Source organism: Ipomoea nil, unplaced genomic scaffold, assembly GCF_001879475.1.
Source record: "Ipomoea nil cultivar Tokyo-kokei standard unplaced genomic scaffold, Asagao_1.1 scaffold1848, whole genome shotgun sequence".
Taxonomy (NCBI): domain Eukaryota; kingdom Viridiplantae; phylum Streptophyta; class Magnoliopsida; order Solanales; family Convolvulaceae; genus Ipomoea; species Ipomoea nil.
Genome location: NW_017618276.1, coordinates 279,118 through 304,089, shown reverse-complemented (window position 1 = coordinate 304,089; position 24,972 = coordinate 279,118). Strand labels below are relative to the sequence as shown.

The 24,972-nt window shown below is 37.0% G+C and overlaps 1 protein-coding gene and 1 long non-coding RNA gene across 2 annotated transcripts; one reads left to right on the top strand and one right to left on the bottom strand.

The window, feature by feature from the left end:
* Positions 1-13,266: 13,266 nt before the first annotated feature.
* On the bottom strand, positions 13,267-21,194 carry LOC109193247 (beta-amyrin 28-oxidase-like). Its single transcript, XM_019344087.1, has 4 exons — positions 20,696-21,194; positions 18,415-18,907; positions 17,436-17,623; positions 13,267-13,730 (listed from the first exon to the last, which is right to left on the bottom strand). Exons 1-4 carry the CDS (start codon positions 21,149-21,151, stop codon positions 13,428-13,430), a joined length of 1,440 nt encoding a protein of 479 aa, XP_019199632.1. The 5' UTR covers positions 21,152-21,194; the 3' UTR covers positions 13,267-13,427.
* On the top strand, positions 15,994-16,378 carry LOC109193248. Its single transcript, XR_002056237.1, has 3 exons — positions 15,994-16,073; positions 16,161-16,259; positions 16,350-16,378. It is a non-coding gene; the product is annotated as an uncharacterized LOC109193248 (long non-coding RNA).
* Positions 21,195-24,972: the final 3,778 nt, after the last annotated feature.

Genomic DNA, 24,972 nt, shown 5'->3' with positions numbered 1-24,972 from the left:
AAACAAAGTCATCGGTCGATGAGATAGCTACCACAACATCTGGATTCTCTTCAACATTGTTCCCTACTAATACCCAAGCTTAATGCACAAACACACAAAAAAGGGTCTAAACACAAACACATCAAGAAAACAAATAATAATAATAATAATAATAATAATAATAATAATAATAATAAATGATAACGTAGTGTGCAACATATTCCATTGCGCACACACGCCATAACTACCATGCACACAGCAAAACGCGGTCATGTAAACGACATGCACATAGCAAAATGTGATAATATACACCTAAAAAAAATAAAGGGTAGTCCCCACAAAACATAAAAACAAAAAACTACCTACGTTAATGCACATACGACAAGCTAGCACATCAAAAAGAAAAAAACACAATTATAAATTATTTTACACTGTACTGTCATCTTTAAACAGTAAACGAAAAGAAAAATATTACATTTACTATCAACATTTTTTAGTTTACATTTACGCAAATTGGCGTATGCATAACACGGTAGGGATGGCAAGTGTAGACTGTAGAGTGAATGATGTGTAACAATTAGGAACTCCGAGCACACACCCAACCAGTATAGCGCACACGGATCATTTTTGAGTTTTTGGCGTGTGCGTTATTGCAGTTGGGCTTGTGCTAGTTCTCCACCTAGCACAACTACAAGTATGCCATGTACTATCAACATCAGAATATGTTAATAGTGGATAAGATGAAACAACTTTAAGGTTATTGTAAATTGATCAACAGGAAATGATTGTATAGGGAAACCCAGATATAAATAAAAATATGGTGATATGCAGGCATTGGTTTTAACAGATGATGCATGCTAAGTTGTTTGTAGTGATCCTGGCATTTCTACTAGTTTGATTCATGTAACAATTATTCAGAGACTACTGCACCAAACTTCTTACCAAAGGTTTTCATGCAGATATAAATAAAAATATGGTGATATGCAGGCATTGGTTTTAACAGATGATGCATGCTAAGTTGTTTGTAGTGATCCTGGCATTTCTACTAGTTTGATTCATGTAACAATTATTCAGAGACTACTGCACCAAACTTCTTACCAATGGTTTTCATGCTCAGCATATATTTTCTTGCATAAGGTTGCTGTATCATTAAATCCATCTTCCCAATCCTGCACTGTATGATAATTCTAAATTCAAATGGCTGGTAATATCATAAAAGCATATATACAGCCGTGTATTGTCAAAAAGATCCATATAGCTAGACTGAGTTATTTAAAAATTAAATAAATAAAGAATGTTTCCAGATAATAGCTAGACTAAGGAACATGAATTTCAGCTAATTGGTTTTCAGGTTATGTAGCATTGATATTCAACCCATCTTAAGAATATATGAATATATCTCACACAAACCAAAATCAAATGACATCTATTCATACGCACACACCTAATTCACCAAAGCACAGACCACAAAACACACATGCACCCACCTAAAAAATACAGACTCTAAAGAAAACCAGATTATTAAACAGGAACATAAATTAAAAAAAAAAAAAAAAAAAAAAAAAAAAAAAAAAAACACTATGAACCCTGGAGATAAAACCCTACAGTGGTTCACAATCACCGGAGCACCGCCGACAACTGCCGTCGCTAGAGAACGACATTCACCAGCGCCAGAGTCAGACACTGTCGGACTCCATAAAACTCCGGCGAGTGTCGACTACTGCCGGCTACATCGCCCACAAACGACCGGTGTCGACTCCTGCTGGCGAGCGGTGAGTGCCTACCGGAAACCAACCCTACCCACAACCCCAAACCCATCATGCGATCAAGCGAACACCAAAAACGACGAACAACAACAAATAAGCAGGAAAATACCTTGAACAACAATTGAAGAAGTACTCATTCGACGCTTAGATTGCCTGGTGGTTGAGCCAGCCATGGAGATTGAAGGGCTATGGACACCGGCAGGAAGAATTTCAGAATCCTGGGCCACGACTCGTGTACTGCATATTCACCGAGAAAAACGCAAAAAGGTGCGACTTTTGAAAAGAACAGAAAATGTAACGCATAAGGAAAGGAGAATCACGAGTGATCTACACACGGTAATACAATTAATGACATTATAAAATTACCCATCTACCCCTAAGTATATGGGATACCAGCCATTTACCAATAAAATAAACTATCAATCTAAACCCTTCAAATATAGAAATGGATGCTCATGATTGAATCTCACGATCTCACCTGAATATAGTGACCTCACTGGATCCAAAATCTATATATATATATATATATATATATATATATATATATGTATATATATAAACCAAACGACGTCGTATTACATACGGTAAAAAAACCCTAGGTTATGTCGGATATTCGGACAGGTTCGGGTGGCGTTTATTGCCTCCAACCCGGACCCTCTTCATCCGTCTTATAACGTAGCCTCGGGTCGGATATGGTCTTCGGATACGGACTGCTCCACGGGTTCACCCGCCGGATTTCGGGTCGGACGGGTGGGTCGGAAATTTCGGGTCATGCACACCCTAGTCGTAGCGAAAACATAAACCCACAACAAGTTTTCCGTTAGAGTCACATAGACAAGCACCTCCTGCGGCTGCAAACGAACAGTAAGTAGCATCTGTATTCAGTTTGAGTCTTCTCGCGGGCGGCGCGGCCACTTCACCCAAATTGTAGTTCTCCGCGGCGGGGCCACAAATCTAGTTACCAAACCAGTAGAGACAAGCAGCTGGGCATCAGAGTCATGTTTAAAGGGTCGAGAGCAAAAAATAAGAAAGACCTCCTGCTTTACCTTTTTGATTACTCCAACTGATGAGAATGGTAATCCGCCATAGACCCATTGATTGTAAGAGCACCATATAAACCAGAGGATAAAACAAGGTATGAGTTGTGCCAGACAGTCCGTTGTGGAACGCGGAGCCGCCATGAGCCACCACGCATGACACTCCGATCGAATAGAGCTAGCAGTCGTGTCTGCCAGACCAAAAATCCCACGAAAATGTGCCCAGACCTGCTGAGCCTTGTTGCAGCTGTACAGGCAATGATCCATTGCAGCAGCTTCATTCCAACAGAGAGGGCAAACAGAGGGTAAGCAGTACCCAAAATGTTGAATAACGTCTGGAAAAGGCAGCAAACATCGAAGCAATTTCCACATAAAAAAGGAGATCTTCGAAGGCAATCCCTTTCCCCAGATGTGTGATGAAGACAGGTTATGTCCAGCTCTTGGTCGAAGCTCGTTATAGACTGTGGAGAAGGTGAAGTCACCGTACAGAGAGGGCGACCAGATCCAGATTCCATCCGAGCCAAACGTAACATGATCCTTGACAAAATCCCGCAGGGGTTGCATTCGCCTACATGTGAGCGAAGTGGATCTCAGGTTCTGATCGTCGGGATATCGTGCACGTAGAAAGTCGCTCCATAGCGAACCACCTTGAATAAAGTTGAAGTTAATTTTGGCCAAGAAGGCTCTCTGAATTGAGTCGATGGATCTTACGCCCAGTCCTCCCTCTTCAGTGGGGAAGCATAATTTATCCCAAGACGCCTAGTGTCTCTTTGGCTTGCCATTCTCCATCCCCCACAGAAAGTTAGCAAAACGGGATTCCAGAGTCTTTACAATCCCTCGTGGTAAAAGGACCGAGGCGGTAGTGTAGAGAGGAATAATAGAGAGCACATGCTTGATTAGAGTTAGACGGCATCTCGACGAGAGTAATTTGCGTTGCCAACCAAGCAGTTTACCATCGACTTTTTCAATCGGATGCTGATAATAAATTGGGCGATTCCGGCCTTTGAAAAGATTCACACCTAGATAACAAAAGGCCAGGCTTGAACGTTGCATTCCCAAGATTTGTGACATGTTAGCTGCTGATCTGCTTGTACTAAACCTGGAAGTTACAAAAAAGCTTTTGTAACACCCCGTGTTACGACCCCTAAAACCAATTAATCATTTAACCAATTATCCAAAGGAAGAATTAAATCACAATAATTAATTAGGAAAAGGCCCACCATAGTCCGTGGGCCTCACCCCTAAAAACCCAACCCCTAGTCCTAAAAGGAATAGAGTTAGCAAGCCTATAGTATTTGGGCCTTAATTAGGACTCTTAGATATATAAATAGGGGACGTAGAAAGCACCTAGAACCCACACCACAATAATCCCTCACCACACAAGGAGCTCCAAGAATTCCCCTAGGAGAAATCAAGAAAGAAGGAAGACTTAGAGAAAGACCCTTCATAGCCAAGGAAATTAATTAAGGCTAAGAGGTAACCCATGTCTCAACAAAACCTATTTTCTTAGCTATGATCTCCCTCTAGGCATCCCTCTACATTCTTGTGTATTGATGATTCGTTTATGATATTGATGGTGTGATCTTGATAATTGATGTTATGCTTTCTTGGGTAATCTTGATAATCTTGATGATGGAAAGAGATTCTTGATGATTGTGTGATATTCTTGATAAACCTAGAATTCCTAATGATTGTGTGATATTCTTGATAAATCGTATTGTTTCTTAGTGTTAAAAGATGAATTACGTTATTGATGATTTAAATACAATTAGAGCCCTAGGATGTATCGTGAAATTCGTATGGTGTTATTCTTGATATATTGGGTGAGAATTCGTATGTTTGGGTGTTAATTATGTTTAGAAAGCATGATAGGATATGTGCCGTATGTTTCTTGCTTTTGATCCGTTAATTGTCTACGTGTTATCATCAATTACATTTAAAGGTGTCTAAGCATGGTTTCGGGTTCCACAAAGGTTCCCGGGGCGTTATTTGTGAAAAAGAGTCAGTGGGGGGTAGGTGGGGGTAGGGGACCCGCCACCTACCCGCGGCCAGTTTGGACGTCGTCGGCAGCGGGCAGGCGACTGCCCGCCGGGCACCCGCCGCCCGGAATCACGTCGCCGACGGGCAGCCGGCGGGTGACCCTTCACCCACCGGCTACCCGCTGGAAATTCTCCCACTTCGGGATCCCGGCTTCCCCGTTTGATGTTCCCCCGACCCCCGTGGTGTCCCAACAGACTCCGTCCATCGTGCCTATGTCTAGTTTGATGTTTCGGGTACCGTTCATAGGATAAATGAGTCTTATATATCGCATGCTAGTGAATTGGTATCCCGTTGGCCTAGGTGAAGGAAGTATGAACCTCTTAGGATTATTCCTAGTATGTGGATGACCACGCATAGGTTTCATTATACGTTTTCTCCCCGTTCCCAATGTGTTAATGTGGGTTGCATGTGCTTGCTATGTGTTATGTGTGCATGATACCCCAATTTGGTTGCGATCAAATTGGTTATTCCTGAGCTGCGGTCAGATTTACACTCTCGGGCTGCGGTCCACCGTTTGGTTGCGATCAAACGTTTTACATGAGCTGCGGTTCATATTCCTGGCTGCGGTCAGATGACTACTCTTGGGCTGCGGTCCACTGTTTGGTTGCGATCAAACATTATGATGAGCTGCGGTTCATCGGTCGGTTGCGATCGACCCCTCCGTGTTGCGATACGGGGCAAGGTGCTGCGGGGCCGTGTCAGAGCTATATGCGCTGACCCTCGTGTATGGGCATTCGATTGGTCCTGTGGCGCCAACAAAGTGTGCTATGTGATGAGATATGGATGGTTTGATGTTATAAACGTTATGAAATCATGACCATATGATACATGCTAGTAAACCGTATATGCTTGGTTATGACTATTGGCTGTGCTTATCTCTATCTCTGTGAATTGTATATGCTTGATTATGACTGTTGGCTGCGCTTATCCCTATCTGTCGAGTCTATTCCCTGTTTTGAAAGCTAGAGTCTCTTAGGATATACCTTCATGCTTCGAAATGGTTTTTCATATATCTATGTATATATCTATATGTATTGTATTTCAACGCGTTGGAGTAGGTTACCAGCATCTCTCGCTGAACAGATATATTTGGCTTTCAGGCACAGAGGAGTAGACACTGGAGCGCGCTAGAGCCTTGGAGCATAGAAGTAGATAGTTTCCCTTTCGGCCTGCGTGCCATGCTTATGCATTTACATTATTGAGGATATTAGTTAGTTAGCCTGTGCACCTGAGTTCTCTAGCTCAGGTGTGGCATAGCACCCCGTACTCTTTATATTATGTTTGGGGATCTAATGAGAATTTACCTTTATTATATAAGCTTCAAAAGTTTAAAAATTTCGGGGTGTTACAGCTTTTGCTAAAGTTGATCTTCTGCCCCGATCCCTCTTGGTACTGCGTCAACAGTCAACACCTGTGCCAGGGCCCTTAGAGAGCTTGAAGCCCGTTCACAAAAATTATAATGTCGTCTGCAAATGCTAAATGAGTGATTAATGGACAGCCCAGAGATGACGAATAAGGGGACAGCATTCCAGTCCCTATCTTAAGTATGAGGGAACGGGAGAGGGCTTCTGAGGCAAGGATAAAAAGGAGCGGAGAGAGTGGGTCTCCTTGTTTGACACCTCTATTTGGTTGGAAGAACCCGCAGCTGAAACCATTGACCAAAACTGATAGTCTAGTGACACTCAAATTATTCATAACAATGTTAATAAAGGAGGCCGGGAAGCCTAGCCTGAAAAGCACCGCGCGAAGGTAGGGCCATGAGACCCTATCAAAGGCCTTCATCATATCCAGCTTAATTACAATATTCGATCCTCGGCATTTCTTATCTATATATTGCAATAGTTCAAACGCCAGAAGGACGTTGTCACGAATATTTCGGCCTTTAATAAAACCTGCTTGCTCCCTGGAGATCAACTTTGGCAGCATTGGACTCAAATGCGATGCAATGATCCGCGTTAAAGTTATTACCTTTAGAAGAAAATGGACCTTCTCCCACTTCTCTTCTGATAATGTATAGATGTCAACTTCACTTTTGTTCGGGCATAGGGCAATAACTGGAAACAAGGTATACATCCATTAGCAATTTTTAATTGTTAATTATCCAACATTCAAAGAAACACGGATCCCCAAGCACAAGAACCAATTCAACATCAGCAATGTTTTTTTTTTCTTTTTGTATTCTATACCATTGAAAATAAACATGACTATAAAATAAAATTCGTTGGGCAACTAACTCAAAATTTTCCTCCAGTGAGTTACACTATTAGGAAATTAACATTGAAAAACAGAATGAAGATGTCGTACCAATTCTGAAACATCTATGTCTAGGCAGATACCATTGCATTCTTCACTAAATCTCATATTTGTACACAAAAGTCAATTTGGAACAAATAGATAAGTTAGCAAAATAGGGTTGAATTCAGGTACTAAATTTGAAAAATATTCTTTAAAATAAATCAAAACTCACAATGTAGGTGGAAGGGCTGGTGGCGACGGTGACTAGCAGCAGGTGAGGTGAGGCGGTCGCGGATGTAGCTGGGGCAGTCGCGGATGGCAGTGGATGCGGCGACATATGGCGGTTGAGGACGGCGTAGTCGTCGGGAGAAAACAATGAGAGAACACCGAGAAAAGAGAAGAGGTCAGCTACAGTGAGAAGAGAAGAACGAAGAGAATAATAAGGAATTAAACCCTAATTTACAACATGTTGTATGCTAACAGATTTTTTATTTTAGATTTTGGTGGGAATTAGATTTTAGATTTTAGATTTTGGTGGGAATTAGATTTTAGTGAAATAATTTTCAGACACCAATTGCGAGAGTAACAACATCTTTCGTACCAATAGCGAGAGTATATTTTTAAAATAAGTATTAAATTAAAATTCCGTCACTAAATCATATACTTTTAGCTAGAGTAATTTTTAACCCTCACAAAAACTATGTAAATAATACATTTAGTGAGGGGTTTTTATACCCGTCACTAATTTTTTGTCTCTAAAAACTGTTTTTCTTGTAGTGTATATGTCTGTATATATCTTATTCTATAAAACCAATGCCTGAAAACTTGACTTCCTCTTCACTCCATCCTATATGCCATTTCCTACCTCCACCATAGAAAAAACCACCTCCATCTTAGCTAAGAGGAAGCTTGTCAAGATTTGCCTTTTCTTCTTCTCCATCACACTCTTTGGTAAGATCTAAAACCAATCTGCATTTTCTTCCATATTCTCACTACCTTTACTTTTGCATTCATTTATCTTTTCATGGGGTTGTGGGAGTTTAGAATGGCAAGGTGAAGAAGAGGCTTTAGGGTGACTTAGACTTGGGAGTTTGAGGTTGGAAAGCTAGCTTGAGGTAAGTTCCATGTCCAACAAAATGTATTTTCATTCCAACTTTGATACTGAAAAGATTTTTGGATTCCTGAGCATATATGTTGCAATCCTGAGCTTGGTTTGGTGTTTGACAGTGGTATTTGTGTTGTTTTCTGCTCTATTGCCTTACTATTGATTCCTATATTGTGTTGGTTATCATCTAGCCTTATTTCCTTGTGATTTCTTGTTGAGATTGCTTCTAGTTTGATCATATTTTCTTGCTGTGTTGTCGATTTTGCTGTTCTGGAAGTAACTCTGTCTGTTCATGTTGTTATTCTTGCGGGTGCAACTCGTGGGTGTCACTCACCCGTGAGGCACACCCACAAGTTCCTCAAGGGAGTGTCTGTGGGCAAGTAGTGCCCACCAGACACACCCGTGTGTTCAAGGTGGGTTTCCTGCCAGTCTTCTTCTTTATTGACATTTTGTCCAGCAGCTTTGGTGCATTGTTCTTCAACTCCTTGTGCAATAATGTTGAGCATTATTGAATAATCCCAGAGTATTGTATAACCTTGTTGTTGAACAGCAAATTGCCTTGAACCTCTGCCAGTTGATGTTGAGTTGGTTGTTCCCTTTTGAAGTGGTATTTATTTATATGAATTCCTTGATTATATATTGTATTGATTGGCGGAATTTGGAGGGTCTTGACCCTACTTTACCTATGTATATGAACTTCCTTAGTTGTATATATATAGTATTGATTGGTGGAATTGAAGCGTTTCGGCTCCACTTTGGAGGGCTTGACCCCACTTTGGAGAGCTTCGGCTCCACTTTGAAGGACTTTGGTCCCACTTTGGATGGCTTGATCCCACTTTGGAGAGCTTCGTCTCCACTTTGGAGGACTTTGGTCCCACTTTGGAGGGCTTGACCCCACTTTGGAGAGCTTCGGCTCCACTTTGGAGGGCTTTGACCCCACTTGGAGTAAAGGTTGGATATTGTATATATGTTTGCTACTTGATATGTATTCCTTGGTTGTATATGCTTATATCACTACGCTATTGAGTACTTGGGAAATCTCGTTATTGGACTATTCCCGTTATTTTGGTGTTGTCCTTGAATTGTAATGATATCCTTTGTGTTGGTCCTTGTATTCAAATTGAGATTGAGTTAGTATCTCATTGTCCTTCTAGATTCGTGTCCTTTGGTTATGACATTGTTTAATCCCTTGTATTGTGGATGGTTTATCCTTATCTTGAATCCGTTTTGGAAAAAGTATTTGAGTTGGTTTCGTTGAATATATCTATATAGTTTCAAAACCTATTTGTATACAAATGTATATCTATATGGTTTTACGGGTTGGATTGGAATCTTACTTAGCACTCCTTTTCTAATTTATTTAAACCTTGTTTTTAGGTATGGAGTAGATTCGTTTGAGAGCGCGCTAGTTGCATCCTCGATTCATATCTCTAGCTCGTTGCTATGTTTTGTTTAGACTTTGGCCTGTGAGCCTTTGATTATGTTTTGACTAGTTGTTGACGTGTCTTGTTGGATTATGATATTGTTATGGATTAGTTTTGATCAGCCTTAGCATTTAGGTTTGTTTAGCCTAGATGTGGCATAACACCCGTTACCGATGTTTTTTATTTAGCTTTCGCAACGTATTGAACCTTTCAGATTATGCTTTATTAGATGCTTTATTTTAGATTTCGTATGCTTGAGTTGTGGGTGTTACAGTCTACGTCTACAAATCTAATAAGACCCAATAAAGTTAGGCCCTTAAAGGGAACAAAAAAATGTTGGTGTAATTTTTGGTTGAAATGAATGGTTCATATTATTTTGATTTTAGTATTTTTTATGACTTTCCTTATTTACCCTCTATTATATTATTTTCTTCACTTAAATAACACTACATTCAGTTAGTATAAACTTTAGTAACGGATATTCCGTTAACTATTTATTATTCTTAACTTATTCATTGATTTTCATAAAGAAGGTCTTAGGTTCGAACCATATTCTTATCAGAGTTGGCATAATTGTTGAACATATACTATGAATATTATAGAGTGTATTAAAAAACTATAACATAAAATTTAACATGAACTTTGATCAATTAATTAGCTAGACTATATAAATAGCATTCAAAATTAAGCATCAAATATTACAAATAAGAAAACCTTGAAAATCATTTTCTTTCATTTTTTAAAAGAAAAATGTAGGTTAAGTTTTTTTTTTTTTTTTCGTTGGAATTGGTGGAAGAGCAGTCACTAAAATTAATGCTCTTTAGAATTTTAAAGGGAAGGGGATACATAAAAAAATACAATTTAAAAAAAAAAAAAAAAAAAAAAAAAAAAAAAAAAAACCTCCTTGGATTCCAAAAATAATTTAGAAATCTACAACTATTAGTGTATTATTATTCCCTGCTAGCCGACTAGTGTACCTTAGTCGTTCGGGAATAGGGGAGCCGGCGACAAGATAATTAGTCTCAAACTCGACATAGATAACCGACCCGGAAGATCATGTGTAACGGATGCCATTATTACAGAGCAGTGCAGCGCCTTATTAAAGAAGCAAAGTTATGAAAGGGTGCGGACACCTAATGAGGAGAGCGCGTAGTTATTAGGGATACAGTAGTTATTACAAGCTCCGCTGAGCATAGGAGGCGTTGTACTCATTTAGTACTCAGAACTCAGCAATACAAACTACTTCTTTCCAAATACGTTTCGAGTAACATATTATTGTCAAATACAAATAACACAAAGAATAAACAATTAATACAACTTATACTACCAACACAATTGTATTTCAATGAAGCACTCACATCATTGACTCTTATTAAATTTTAGAAATAGAGATTTATATATTAGATATATTAGTTCTAATGGGGTGTAAGTCTTACACGAAGGCCATTGGCTGGAATCGGTGATGCATTATGGACTATCTTCTCGTCCGGCACCAGTATCTCCAATTTGAAGTTGATGACAACGTTGTGCATGCATGGACACATTCTCGACTCGCTGCCGAATGGCACAAAGGTATACACATTCCATAACGTCTGTCGTTCTGTGAAATATTTGGGATTCTTGGGTGTTGAATACATATTCTATAACGTCTGTACAAATGTCATTCATAAAAAGTTATAAGTTTAGACTTATTGTTGAAGTCAAGTGGTAGTGAATTACTTAAAGGTAATATGGTATAATGGCACATTAACCCATAGTTAAAAAAAATAAAAAAAAAAATAGCCAGGAAATTTGTTAATATGTTCGACGGTGAAAACTTTGGATCCTTGGATATACCTAAAAAAATTCTGATTTTTTTTCACGAAAACTTATTTGAAACAAATATATATATTTTTTTAATATCAAAAGTGGCATATCTGACCATTGCATGTTAGGGATCTAATAAAAAATAAATAAAATTCCATTGCTATTATTTTTTACCATCAATCAAAAGTAACACCAATCACCAGTAAAGATAAAAGGCAAAAATATTTGGACAAATATTCAAAAGTGTGTCTATAACACCAATCACCAGTAATGTACTAACCAATTAAGACAACTAGCGATTGCAAACAATTTTGTGGTCGAAAAAAAAAAAAAAAAAAAAAAAAAAAAAAAGAGGAAAAGATTAGCGCCATGGTCGGTTGCAAAATCCGCTATGCACTGGTGATTTGCAAGGTTGCAAAATCCGCTAAGAGCTAGTCGGGTGCCAGAGGCCCACCTAGGCAGAAGTCTAAAGAAAAAAGGATTGTGTGTATATATATATATATATATATATATATATATATATATATATATATATATATTCTTCCAAAGACTGAACCCCAACCCTAAGGGCCCCCACACCCCGCCCCGATAAACAAGAATGTTAAAGTTAAAAAGTGGGTGGGGGATGCAACACCACCCATCCCATATATATAGGCAAATTATATTATGCACCGCGGTGCATAATCGATTATGCACCGCGCGTCTTTTTTTAAAATGAAAATTAACAGTGTTTATTTCCGCCGTTTCGCACCCTTTTGCAAAAAGTAACTCTGTTATTCAGTGTCATTTTGTATGAACTGCAGTTTCAGTTGAACACAACTACAGTTTCATTTCGATATAACTATAGTTTCATTCGATATTTATAGACTCAAATATGTGAAAATGTTATTTAATTTTATTTTATATACACTATAGTTTCATTAAAACACAACTACATGATCATTTTGATATAATTACAGCTTCATTGTATAATATACACTCAAATATGTGAAATGTTATTCAGTTTCAGTTTATATACACTGCAGTTTCATTTCACTATAACTACAGTATCATTTTGATATAACTGCAGTGTCGGTTTGGATATACTGTAGTGTCAATTGGTGTTTAATACACCAAACAAACGGACTCCGTTAACTCTAACGGCGGGCCGTTTCTTTACACTTAAAGAAACGGCGTCGTTTTTGACGTGCACCGCGGTCTATAATATAACGACTGATATATATAGGGGTTGGAATCTTTCTATTCCATACATATTTGTTCCTGAGCTTTTTGGCATACCAATCCCATCTGCCAACACACTAGCCATCCTCGGCGAGAAGAATGGTCTATTCTCCGCTCATCCATCGGAGAGAGGAACAGCCCTAGCTGAGAACCTTACAAGCACGTCCTCTGTCACCCCCCCCCCCCCCCCCACCGCGCTTTATCCGGCTAACTTGAATCTGTTGCTTGTTTTTTGTCTAAGGGGAAATGAAAAATCCACTAGTTTTCGGTGTGAAGTTAATAACCACTTCCTCATTCATTTATCTTGAATGGAGATCACACTGACTTGTCATTACTTGTGAGCTTCAGGTCCCATCCATCCAGAACTCGAACTGCCAACTACAGAAATCAAATTGCATATGTAGAAGGGAAGGTACGGAAAATGTGAGCTCTAGCGTTAGAGCGAGCGAGCGAAGCTCTCAATTTCACAAGAAAACGGATGCGCGTTAGCTAAACGAATATATATATATATATATATATATATATCAGTTTAACTTCCTGCTAATCACAACTCCAATTATTATTTAAGTTTTCATGGTAGTACATCTGAAAGATTAATTTTCATTACTATCTAAGTTTCCAACATTGTACTCATTTAGTACTTAGAACTCAGCAATACAAACTACTTCTTTACAAATACGGTTCGGGTAACATTATTATTGTCAAATACAAATAACACAAATAATAAACACTTAATACAACTTACCAACACAAATTTATTTCAATTAAGCACTAACATCATTGACTCTTAACGTCATTGCAGTGCAACAAAAAGTTAGTTCTGATGGGGTGTAAGTCTGACAGGAAGGCCATTGACTGGAATTGGCGATGCACTATTATAGACTATCTTCTCATTCGGCACTAGTTTCTCCATTTTGAAGTTGGTGACAACGTTGTGCATGAACACAAGTACTTCTAGCCGGGCGTACTCTTTTCCGGGACACATTCTCGGCCCACCGCCAAATGGCACAAAGGTGAAGGGTGCCGGCCCATTTCCCTCGTACCTCGATGGATCAAATTTATCTGGTTCTGAGAAATATTTGGGATTCTTGTGTGTTGAATACACATTCCAAAATGTCTATACAAATGTCATTCACAAAAAGTTATAAGTTGAAGTGGTAGTAAATTAAGTAATGGAAATATGGCATAATGGCACATTAATCCATGCATGGTTTAAAAATTTCAGATTTTTTATCATGAAAACTTATAAGAAACAATGTTTTTTTAAAAAAAATAAATATCAAAAGTGGCATATCTGACCATGTTAGGGATCTGATGAAAAAAAAAAATTAATAATTCCATTATATTGCTATTATTTTTTACCATCGATCAAAAGTGTGTCGTAGACACCAATCACCAGTAAATATAAGAGGCCAAAAAAATTGGAAGAATGTAATAACCAACACAAGTAGCGATTGCAAACAATTTTTGACAACTGTGTGGTCGAAAACTCAAAAAAAAAAAAAAAAAAAAAAAAAAAAAAAAGATTAGCGCCATGGTCAACCATGGCTATGCACTGCTGATTTGCAAGGTTGCAAAATACGCTAAGCGCTAGTCGGGCACCAGAGGCCCGCCTAGCGCCTAGGCCACCTAGGCAGAAGTCTACAAAAAGGATTTTATATATATATATATATATATATATATATATATATATATATATATATTATTACACATGGCTCTAGGAATTGCAAAATAAAATAAAAAATAACAAAATAATAATTCTGTTGAGTCGGTCAAGTTAACTCGGCCGAATTAACATCAAAATGAAAAAGCACCACGGTTGGGCAATGCCTAGGCACAATGTTTACAACACTGCTAATTTTTAAGTGTGCATGTCGTCATTTATGTGAAGTCGTTGTCTGTTTCTCTTGTCTTTAGGTTCATATGTGCACACGTGCTATGGTGCATGCGTGCACTTACATATTGTGCGGTGTTTTATAGGTGTGCACTCGTGCTGGTTTGATTTGCGCTCAAATTATGAACTCATTCATTAATGCACAAAAATTTATACATACATGCACAGATTTGTTAGACATGACCCATATTTGTCTTTGTTATCTAGAAAAAAAGGGGTTAATTGTGTGCTTACATGAAAAGAAATAAATTAAAGAACATAAAAAAAAATAAAAAAAAAATAAAAAAGGATATACAGTAATGAAATTATTTTAGAATTTACCTTGGATAGATTTGTCTCTTAATTGATATTATGGGGGACTTTGAATTGTTTATTAGACGCATAAATTTAGGGTATTGCTTTTAAATCAATCATTGATCTCTTGATTTCTATGGCTTAGATTTGTTCTTATGTGGGAAGGGTTCTCATAGGGGAGCAACACCATATATATATATATATATATATATATATATATATATATATATATATACCTTTTTAGGCCTAGCACCCAGAGCAATAAAACTATTATTTTTCTTCCCCCGTTCTATGCTTCCATACCCGATTTATGGTGAACATGGTCCTATCAAAACATACATTGGCTCCGTTTGTGATGAATGCTACGAAAAGGCAGTTTATCGGCCCGCAAGTAGAAAAGGTGGTGAAAATCCTAGTTGGACCTGCATGGAGGGAAGGTAGCCCAACGGGTCCGCATGTAAGGAAGGTGGTAAAAAATCCTAGTTGGGCCCACACAGAGGGAAGGCTGACCAATGGGTCCACACGAAGTAAAAGCGATGAAAATTTCCTAGTTAGGCCTGGATGGAGGGAAGGCAACTCGACAAGTTAACATGTAAGAAAGGCGGTTAAAAATCCTAGTTGGGTCCGCATGGAGAAAAAGCTACCTAACGGGTCCGCATAGAAGGAAGGCGCTGAAAAAAATCCTAATTGGATATAGACGGAGGAAAGGCAGCCCAACGGGTTTGAATTAGGGAAGGCGTTAGAAAAATCTTAGTTGGTCCCGCATTGAGGGATGGTGGCCCAACGGTCTTGCAAGTAGGGAAGACATCAAAAATCTCTTCTTCTTCTTTTTTTTTTCTTTCAAGGTACGTGCGGGAGCTAAGTCCTCTTGATGGGAACTCAGGGCCCATTTTATTTGGAAAATCTTGGCCCAGAGGGGGAGAGGGGGGTGGGGGGCGGGGGGGATAAGGAATAAAATGCTAAATCGAAGATTAGGTGTAACTAGCAAGATTTGAACCTAAACTCTAGGGATAACAACACAAACACCAATCATCCAAGTCACTGAAGATATCATGTATTAAATGGTAGAATGCTCTATTTACCCGTGTGAAGACCACTGGCATCCAAGTAGTAGGGAGACACATGTATGACAATTATAGTATTTTAATTTATATTAATTATAATTTTTTATGTATATATATGTTTATAATTAATATTTAATATAGGGCATTTCGTTCTATTCCTACTAATGATGGACGAGCGACTAAAAATATCAACTAGAAAACATGCAAAGTATGAAAATTAATTAATTAAAGTTTTAATGTGATAGTTTGAATTTTTATTGTTTAAAATACTAAAATATATATATGTATTTTGTAGTGTCCACAACAAGTGGGAGGTTATGAGTGTGGATATTATGTGATGCGATACATGTTTGATATTGTGACAAAATATTCTACTGTTGATAAATTAGATGAGGTAAGTGAATTTAAGTAGAAGTATTTATAGTTAAATTATATTTTATTAATTAATATATTTAATAATTTGATTACTTAAATTATTTTGTAGGTATTTGAAAGCAATCCGTATTCTACCAATGAAATTGATGAGATTCGAGACTATTGGGCAAAGTACTTCTTGAAAAAGTGCATGTAATTAACTTATTTTTTTGCTAGTTGGTTAATTAAAAGTTTTTAGGTAATGCATGTGTTAACTATTAGGATGGATTGTGAGAGTATTGTATGTGTTGAAAGTATTTGGATGGATTAAGATAGTGTTGAAAGTATATTATTGATAATATTGTGTTAGGTTGATCGATGGGAATATTCTTTTTATAATATTGTGTTGATATATATTTAATTTCTGAATATAATTTTGTACAAGATTTTTAAAAAAAAATGGGAATTTTAAAAATAATAAATTATTTTTAAAATATAAAAAAAAAACAAATCTGCTACCCTTTCTAGGAAGAAAGAGTAGCGAATGAAGTAGTAAAATGAAGAGAAATCCGCTACCCTTCTGTCGGAAGAAGGGCAGCGGATATTCTAGTAATCCGCTACGACTCTACAAGGGACGCGAAAACATATAGGGTTTCCGCATCCCTCGTATACGCTACCCTTGTACAAGGGTAGCGGATAGCCCTGTACAAGGGTAGCGGATTTGCAAATCTGTACTAGTGACATTTGTCGAGCATCTGGGTGACGAAGCCTCTACCCTATAAATAGACACCCATATTTCCTCTTCAGAGATCACACCTAAGATCTTTATAATACCCATAGCTTAGTGGCTTATGGTCCTAACCTTTAATTCATACACCACTGTTTGATTCCTAACAGTAGCATATTGTTATTTCTAGACTGCTATTTGGGCTATAACTTGTATTATTAATATTTGGATCGTTGTTTTGGGCAGCATAGTGCCCCGAGTAATTGTTTTTCCTTGTATTATTAATATCTGGACCACTGTTTTGGGCTTTATACATACCTTTTTGGGCATAGCGCCCCGAGTAATTATTTTTCCCCGTTTTGAACTTCCATTCCCGTTTATGATAGACCAACTCCAGACAAAACCATATATATATATATATATATATATATATATATATATATATATATATATATATGGCAACTATAATCTATGATGTTGATGACTAACCTTCCATCCTTTTGGGATAGTAAATCCAGCGTAGGTAAAATCAGTGACAGTCTCTCTAAAGCCACCTTGTCCTGGTGGGAATAGCCTTAGTGCTTCACATGCCACATTCCATGAATATTTCATCTTTTGAATGTCTTCCCAACTTAATCTCTCATTTGGTCCCTTCGACTTGGCAATTTCAATTTGTTCTGCAGAACAAATATTAACAAAAATAGAACTCATAATCTTCAGATGAAAAAATTATATTTGGATCACCCACTTAACTATAATTTCTAAGAATTATAGATGACTATGTGAACGCCAAGTAAGTAGGTAATCTGCTACAATTATCTCAAAACAGGAAAACATAACATCATGAATCAAAATATAAATACAATTAAAATGTAATATTTGCTAGGAATATAATAGAGTTAATTTCACCGGAGGTCCCTTGTCTTTGGTGACAATTTCAAATTGTCCCAGACTATCGTATTTGCCATTTTACATTCCAGACTATCGTTTTTTGGACACTTTTAGTCTTTCTCATGCTTTTTTTTCTATTTTTAGTAAGGGCATTTTTGTCTCTTCATATTTTTCTTTTGTTATTTTCCCAGTTTCAACCAGTTTAATTGGTTTAGGACTTTACTAAGAATTGGTTGAAAAATATGATTACTAAAAATTAGAGGTTACCTAAAGTTCTAAACTAATTAAACTAGTTGAAGCCGGAAAAATAACAAAAGAAAAATATGAAGAAACAAAAATGCTCTTACTAAAAAAAAAAATCATGAGAATGACTAAAAGTGTCTAAAAAATGATAGTCTGAGATGTAAAATGACAAAAATGATAGTCTGGGACTAAATTTGGAATTGCCACCAAAGACAATGGACCTCCGGTGGAATTAACTCAATATAATACATAAAAAAAAAAAAAAAAAAAAAAAAAAAAAGTATTACATTTTAATTTTTTTTAAAAAAAATCACAAAAGATGTTATTTATTTACCTTTGTAGACTTGTTGATAAATATGGGGAAGTTCAGCAAGAAACTTCAATACAAAGGTTATGGCGGCACTGGTAGAATGGTAGGTGGGGAGGAGAATTCCGATAATATAATGGTAAATCTCGAACTCGTTCAAGTGTTGTCCCTCCTCATCGGTGACGCTAAGGAGGCGACCCAACACGTCTCGCCCCTCATCCTCCACCTTACCTAAACTATTCATCATCGCCTTTGCCTTCCTCTCCTTAATCACCTCCACGAGCTGACGGCGCACCATGCTACCGCCTTTCATGGCGCGATTGTAGGCCGTGCCGGGGAAGTTGAGTGGCAGGCTGAACATGCCTGTGCTAACGAGGATTATTGGGTCTAACAACCTTTTAACCTCGTCGCGGTCCTCAATGCTCAAGAACAGCTTGCACGCCAGCGCGAAGGTGTAATATTTGGAGAGAGCATAAACCTTGACTTCTCTGAATGGGGCCCACTCCTCGGCGATATGTTCCTTGTGTAAGCACATAAATCATTTCAGTTAGCATGAGTGACGGTAGATTTTCAAAGAGGTCATTTAATTAGGTTGATCTGGTGCGTATAGAAATTAGTTTGATACAAATTTTAAGGTGCTTTCTATAGTTATGACCTACTCAAAATAGTTTGTGGTCTAATTTTTTATTTATTTTTAGATAAAGATAACTCTAATAATCTCGAAATAATTAGGAACCCTTATACCAATTATAATCTAAGCATTTAATAAGAGCTAATAAAGTTAAGCCTGAACAGGAGCAAAAAAAATGTTAATGTAATTGTTGGCTGAAATGAATGGTTCATATTATTTTGATTTTAGTATTTTTTTATTATTTTCCTCTTCTTTTTTTTTTGAAAACATTTATTATTTTTTCTATTTTGCCCTCTATTATATCATTTACTTTTTCTAAATACTCATGTATTACATCAGTGTAAACTTTAGTAACGGAATATTCCGTAAACTATTTATTATTCTTAACTTACCCATTGATTTTTATAAGGAAGGTCGTCGTCTTCGGTTCGAACCCCATCCAAATCAAAATTGACATAGTTGTTAAACATATATTATGAATATGTTAGAGTGTATTAAAAAACTACAATATAAAATTTAACATAAACTTTGGTCAATTAATTAGAATCACACATTGGACATTGATGAAACGTACACCTAATTTACCGTATATATTCAATACAAATGAGACACTATGCCCATTATCAATTGTCTTTTTGGAAAATAAGGATTTAGTTCTGTTTTTGAAGATGCACTGCGCCAAGGTGCTAAAATTGCAATGAACACATTAGGAGACTACATCAAATTAAGAATTCATTTCTGACGGAAGTGGCAACAAGAGGAATATAATGATGGATCACGCCAATTAATAGAGTTTTGTGTTGCAAAAACTATGCTTAGGGTACTATCCGATGAGAGTGTTTTCCCTAAAAATTGCTATTGAACCACTTAATCCAATTTTCTAGCACGGGTCATAGTTATGCATTCTTGAAACATTTGCATTTATGAAAAGTTTAATAATCTTGCAGTGATATACCCTAGGATACCGATTACCGAATGATACTTTGATAAATTCTGAAATACTAATTTAAAAATGAGTAAATACCCAAAATGGTCCCTCGACTATAGCTAAATTCACAAATTGGTCATCGACTTTCAATTTCGACCAATTAAGTCCTTAACTTTGTAATTTTAACACAATTTGGTCCTCTGTCTATTTGACCGTTTGTTGACTGTGATTTTTGAGGATATATATGTACTTTCATGATCCATAGTCGGTTTTTTAAGGTTCCGGTTGCATTTCCAGACCGCACTGTTACATTCGAATCTACTGCCGAAAGCAATCTACCAAATCCGGTCGCCTTTCTTCATCATCCCTTTGGATTCAATGTAGTTGAGTTCGTACCAGAGCGAAGAAAACGACGTGTTTCCGAACCGGTGCAACGTCATCCTAGAGGCCTCCACGTGCTCTGACGAGAGCTAAAGGTTCTTCTGGAGATCGTCGATCACGGTCAACAAACGGTCAAATAGATGGAGGACCAAATGGTGTCAAAATTACAAAATTAAAGACTTAATTGGTTGAAATTGAAAGTCAATGACCAATTTGTGAATTTAACTATAGTCGAGGGACCATTTTGAGTATTTACTCTTTAAAAATATACATTGAGCATCAAACTATGAGCCTATGTGGTAACGAGTAATCCTAATAATAACCAACATATATTATATTAATACTAATTGTACATTAAAATGTTATACCTTGGCCATGGAATCCATGGTGGGGATGTAGTGTTTGAGATTCTCCAGTTTGAAAATCTCGTGGATGTTGGTCCGGTTGAGAATTGTGATCTTCCGGAGGGTGTTTTGGGCGTCGGTGGGGAACATCAGCGGCTTCGTCACCGACTGCGGCCACCACGTGGTCAGGAGGGTGTTCTCGTTGGTGAAAAAGAACTTGTTCCCGGCGGCGCCGCAGAACACCGCCACTTTCTCCCCAAGTATCGAGGTCTTGAAAACCTCCGGCGAATACTTCTTCATCCTGTCGGATATGTATTTCTCCGGCACCATCAGGTCAATGTTTTCTCCGATCACCGGCCAGCCGGTGGAGCCTGGCGGGAGGTTTGGTTTTGAGGTATTGGCCTTAGTGATGAAGTAAATGATGGAAAGGGACACGTAAAGGACTGAAAAGAAAAGTGAGTAAAGGAGAAAATCATCCATGTTTTCACTTAATTGTCTTCTTCAATCAATCACAATCAGAATCAGTGTGCTTTTCTCTACGAGGCTATTTATAAGTCCTCGAAAACCATAATAATAGGGAAAGGGTGAAATGAGTTTCCCGAGTCCCAAATTCTACACCATCAAGTACATTTCTTTTAGAGTAAATACTTAAAATGGTCCCTCGAATATTGCTAAATTCATAAATTGGTTCCGACTTTCAATTTCAGCCAATTAAGTCCTTAACTTTACAATTTTAACACAATTTGGTCATATGTCTATTTGACCATTTGTTGACTGTGATTTTTGAGGATATATATGTAATTTCATGGTCCATCGTCGGGTTTTTAAGGTTCCGGTTGCATTTCCAGACTGAAAAGAAAAGTGAGTAAAGGAGAAAAGCATCCATGTTTTCACTTAATTGTCTTTTTCAATCAATCACCGACAGATTCAGTGTGCTTTTACCATTCTCTACTGGGCTATTTATAAGGAGTTCTACTACATGTACTCTCAAATTCTACCCCTTCACTTGTACTCCATGACATGGTAAACAAAGATTAGATATTTTCATCATGTGGGTCCCAGAAAATGTGTCAATATCAAAAATTTGTGAGTGGGAGTACAAAGTGGGAGTAAGAAATGGAGTACATGTAGTATTTTTGTGGTCAAGACTGGTGGCCACAAGCGACTTTGTTAGAGCATCCACAATGGTTGGGGAGAATTGGGGATAATGTAAGAGTGATTAGGATAGAGAAAATGGGAAGAGAAAGAAAAAAGGAAAAAAAAAGAAAAAGAAAAATTAAATAAAAATAATACTATTTTATTTACTGTCTGGCGCGTGCACTGCACGCGCCAGCTGGGCGCAGAGGTGACAGCCACGCATGGCTGTCACACATGGTTAAAAATTGTGGTGGGTCCCACATTTCTGAAATCTCCCCACATTTGCAGGAAGATCCCATTTTTCTCTGTCTTGCTTCTCTCTCTTCCACATGGCACTAATTTCTGACATTATTCTCCCATTATGCATTGGTGTGGTTGCTCTTACATAGAAGAAGCTTTCTTCAAAACGGGCAGGCAGGATTTATCCAAAACCTGGTTACTTTGCCCTTCTAGGGGGTACTTCTAGTTCTGCCTGTCCCTCGTGCAAAGGAACCATCATCTATAAGACTGTAGGCGCACCTGAGTAAAGGAGAAAAGCATCCATGTTTTCGCTTGTCTTCTTCAATCAATCACAGATAGATAAACGAAGAAGGCTAAGAGAAGGGTTCTCAGTGTACTTTTAGCTTCTTTACGAGGTTATTTATAAGTCTCAGAAACCACAATAATAGGGAAAGGGTGAAATCAGGGGCAGAGCTACAGTGGACAGTTGGGGTAGCTGTCTCACTCACTCTACTAGTCTACTATCACCCCATATATATATATATATATATATATATATATATATATATATATATATATATATATATATGAACGTTTAGTATAAATAAAAGAAAACAACTAATGTTAATAAAAAATGGACATAGTTTTGATTGCAGAGTGTGCATGTCAGCCTATGAAAGGTCAAGGGTTTGAATTCATTTTAGGGCGTGAATGTAGTTTTTATGGGTATTTGAATAATAATAATGGTGACTGGTGAGGCTTAATGGTGAGAATAATAATATTTCAAAAAACAAATTAATGGTGAGAGTTTTTAATAATGGTGGCTGGTGAGGCTTTCAAAAAACAAATTAATGGTGATATATATATATATATATATATATATATATATATATATATATATTAATAATGAGATGCGTAATTTATAATATGTTTTCTATTAGAATTATTTTATAAAATTAATTATGTTTCATATTTTGTTATAAATATTTTTATAAAGGTTTGATATGTTTTATTTTTCGTTCATATCTAACAATATTCATGATTAATTTCTTAAGTGTTTCATTTTCTTTTATTAAGTTATCTCCTTTGTTTTAATGTTTCACCGTCCCCATTGAAAAAAAATTCTGGACATATCCCTGATTTAGAAGATCTCGATGCTTGACATTTTGTTATAAGACTTATAGACATTTTTTATTATTTGAACTTCGCCCCCACTCAACTATTTTTCTAGATCCGCCTTGGGTGAAATGAGTTATACTATAGGACTCCCAAATTCTATTGCATCAATTATACTTCATTACGTGACAAGTATTTATAGGACATTTTCATTCTGTGAGTCCAGAAAAAGTTGTTTACCTTCAAAATTTGTGAGTATATATAGGTTTAGGATCAGGTGCACATACCACTTCCCGTGCGAAAATGCGATATGTGCACTTGAAGACTTAAAACCATGGGCTTGAAGGTCAAAAATGTTCATTTGAAGCCAAATAGATGTGCAATCGATGTAATTTATAGTGCCAAAAAGGGAGGTTATTGAACTTAAGTGTTATTAAACCAATTACCCATACAAATCATTTGTAAATCTCACAAATTTCATTAAAAATTTAGTAATATGTTATTGAAAAAAAAAAAAAAAAAGAATGTCCAAGATATAACAAATATTGCCCAGAAGTTGTGCACTTAAAGACAAAGAAACATGCACTTGGAGGCATAAAACTGTGCACTTGAAGGCAAAAAATCTGCACCGAAGGAAGAAAGGATTTACTTGAATGCTAAGTTTTTGTAAAATAATTTTTTACACAATGTAAGACACATACACTTTTAGGCATTAAATTGAGCACTTGAAAGCAAAAAGAGGATCACTAGAAGGCAAGAAGAGGAAAAAAAAAAGAAGAGAAAATTCGAAGGAAATTATTATTATTATTATTATTTTTTTGAAGATGAAGGAAATTAATTATGCACTCTTAGAAAGGAAAACATGCACTTGAAAACGTGCACTTGAAGGCCAAAAGATTTGCACTCAAAGACACAAAGATGTGCACTCAGAATAGAAATTAAAGTACTGAAATAAAAGTGATGCACTCGAAGAAGTAAAAGTATGCACTTGAAGAAGGAAAAATATGCACTCGAAGAAGGACAAAACAAATGTGCATTCGGAAAGAGTTAATACCCAAAATAGTCCCTCGACTATGTCGTAATTACCAATTTGGTCCTCAACTATCATTCTTACCCAATTAAGTCCTCAATTATACAATTTTTACCCAATTTAGTCCTTTGTCAATTTGACTGTTTGTTGACTGTCAAAAGTGGAAATAAAGTTGTAATTTTACAAGTTTTCTCCTTCCTCCGCATTTAGCAGTGCTAAACCATGTAGCAATAAGCTCCGGTTGGGTTCTAAACCTGTCAGTATCGAAGTAGTGGTTGTGCATCGGATAGCCCATGAATTTGATTTTCAACGATTTTTTGACGATCGAAATCTGATCGGAGTGTATTGCTGCATGGTTTGGCGCTGCTAAATGGAGAGGAAGGAGAAATCTTGTAAAATTATAATTTTATCCCGACTTTTGACAGTCAACAAACAGTCAAATTAATACAGAGGACTAAATTGGGTAAGAATTGTATAGTTGAGGACTAAATTAGGTAAGAATTGTATAGTTGAGGACTTAATTGAGTAAAAGTTACATAGTTGAGGACTTAATTGAGTAAGAATGGTAGTTGAGGACCAAATTGCTAATTATGGCATAGTCGAGGGACCATTTTAGGTATTAACTCATTCGGAAATAATACACAAGCTGACTTATTTACTCAAAATTACAAATATGCCACCGCGTGTTTTTTAATTAAAATTCAATTTGGGCTAGCTGTTGATTTGGATTGCATCAATGGCTAGAATATGTCCCCATTTTTAACCTATTGAAGCTGTTTTATTTGATCCGCAATATATA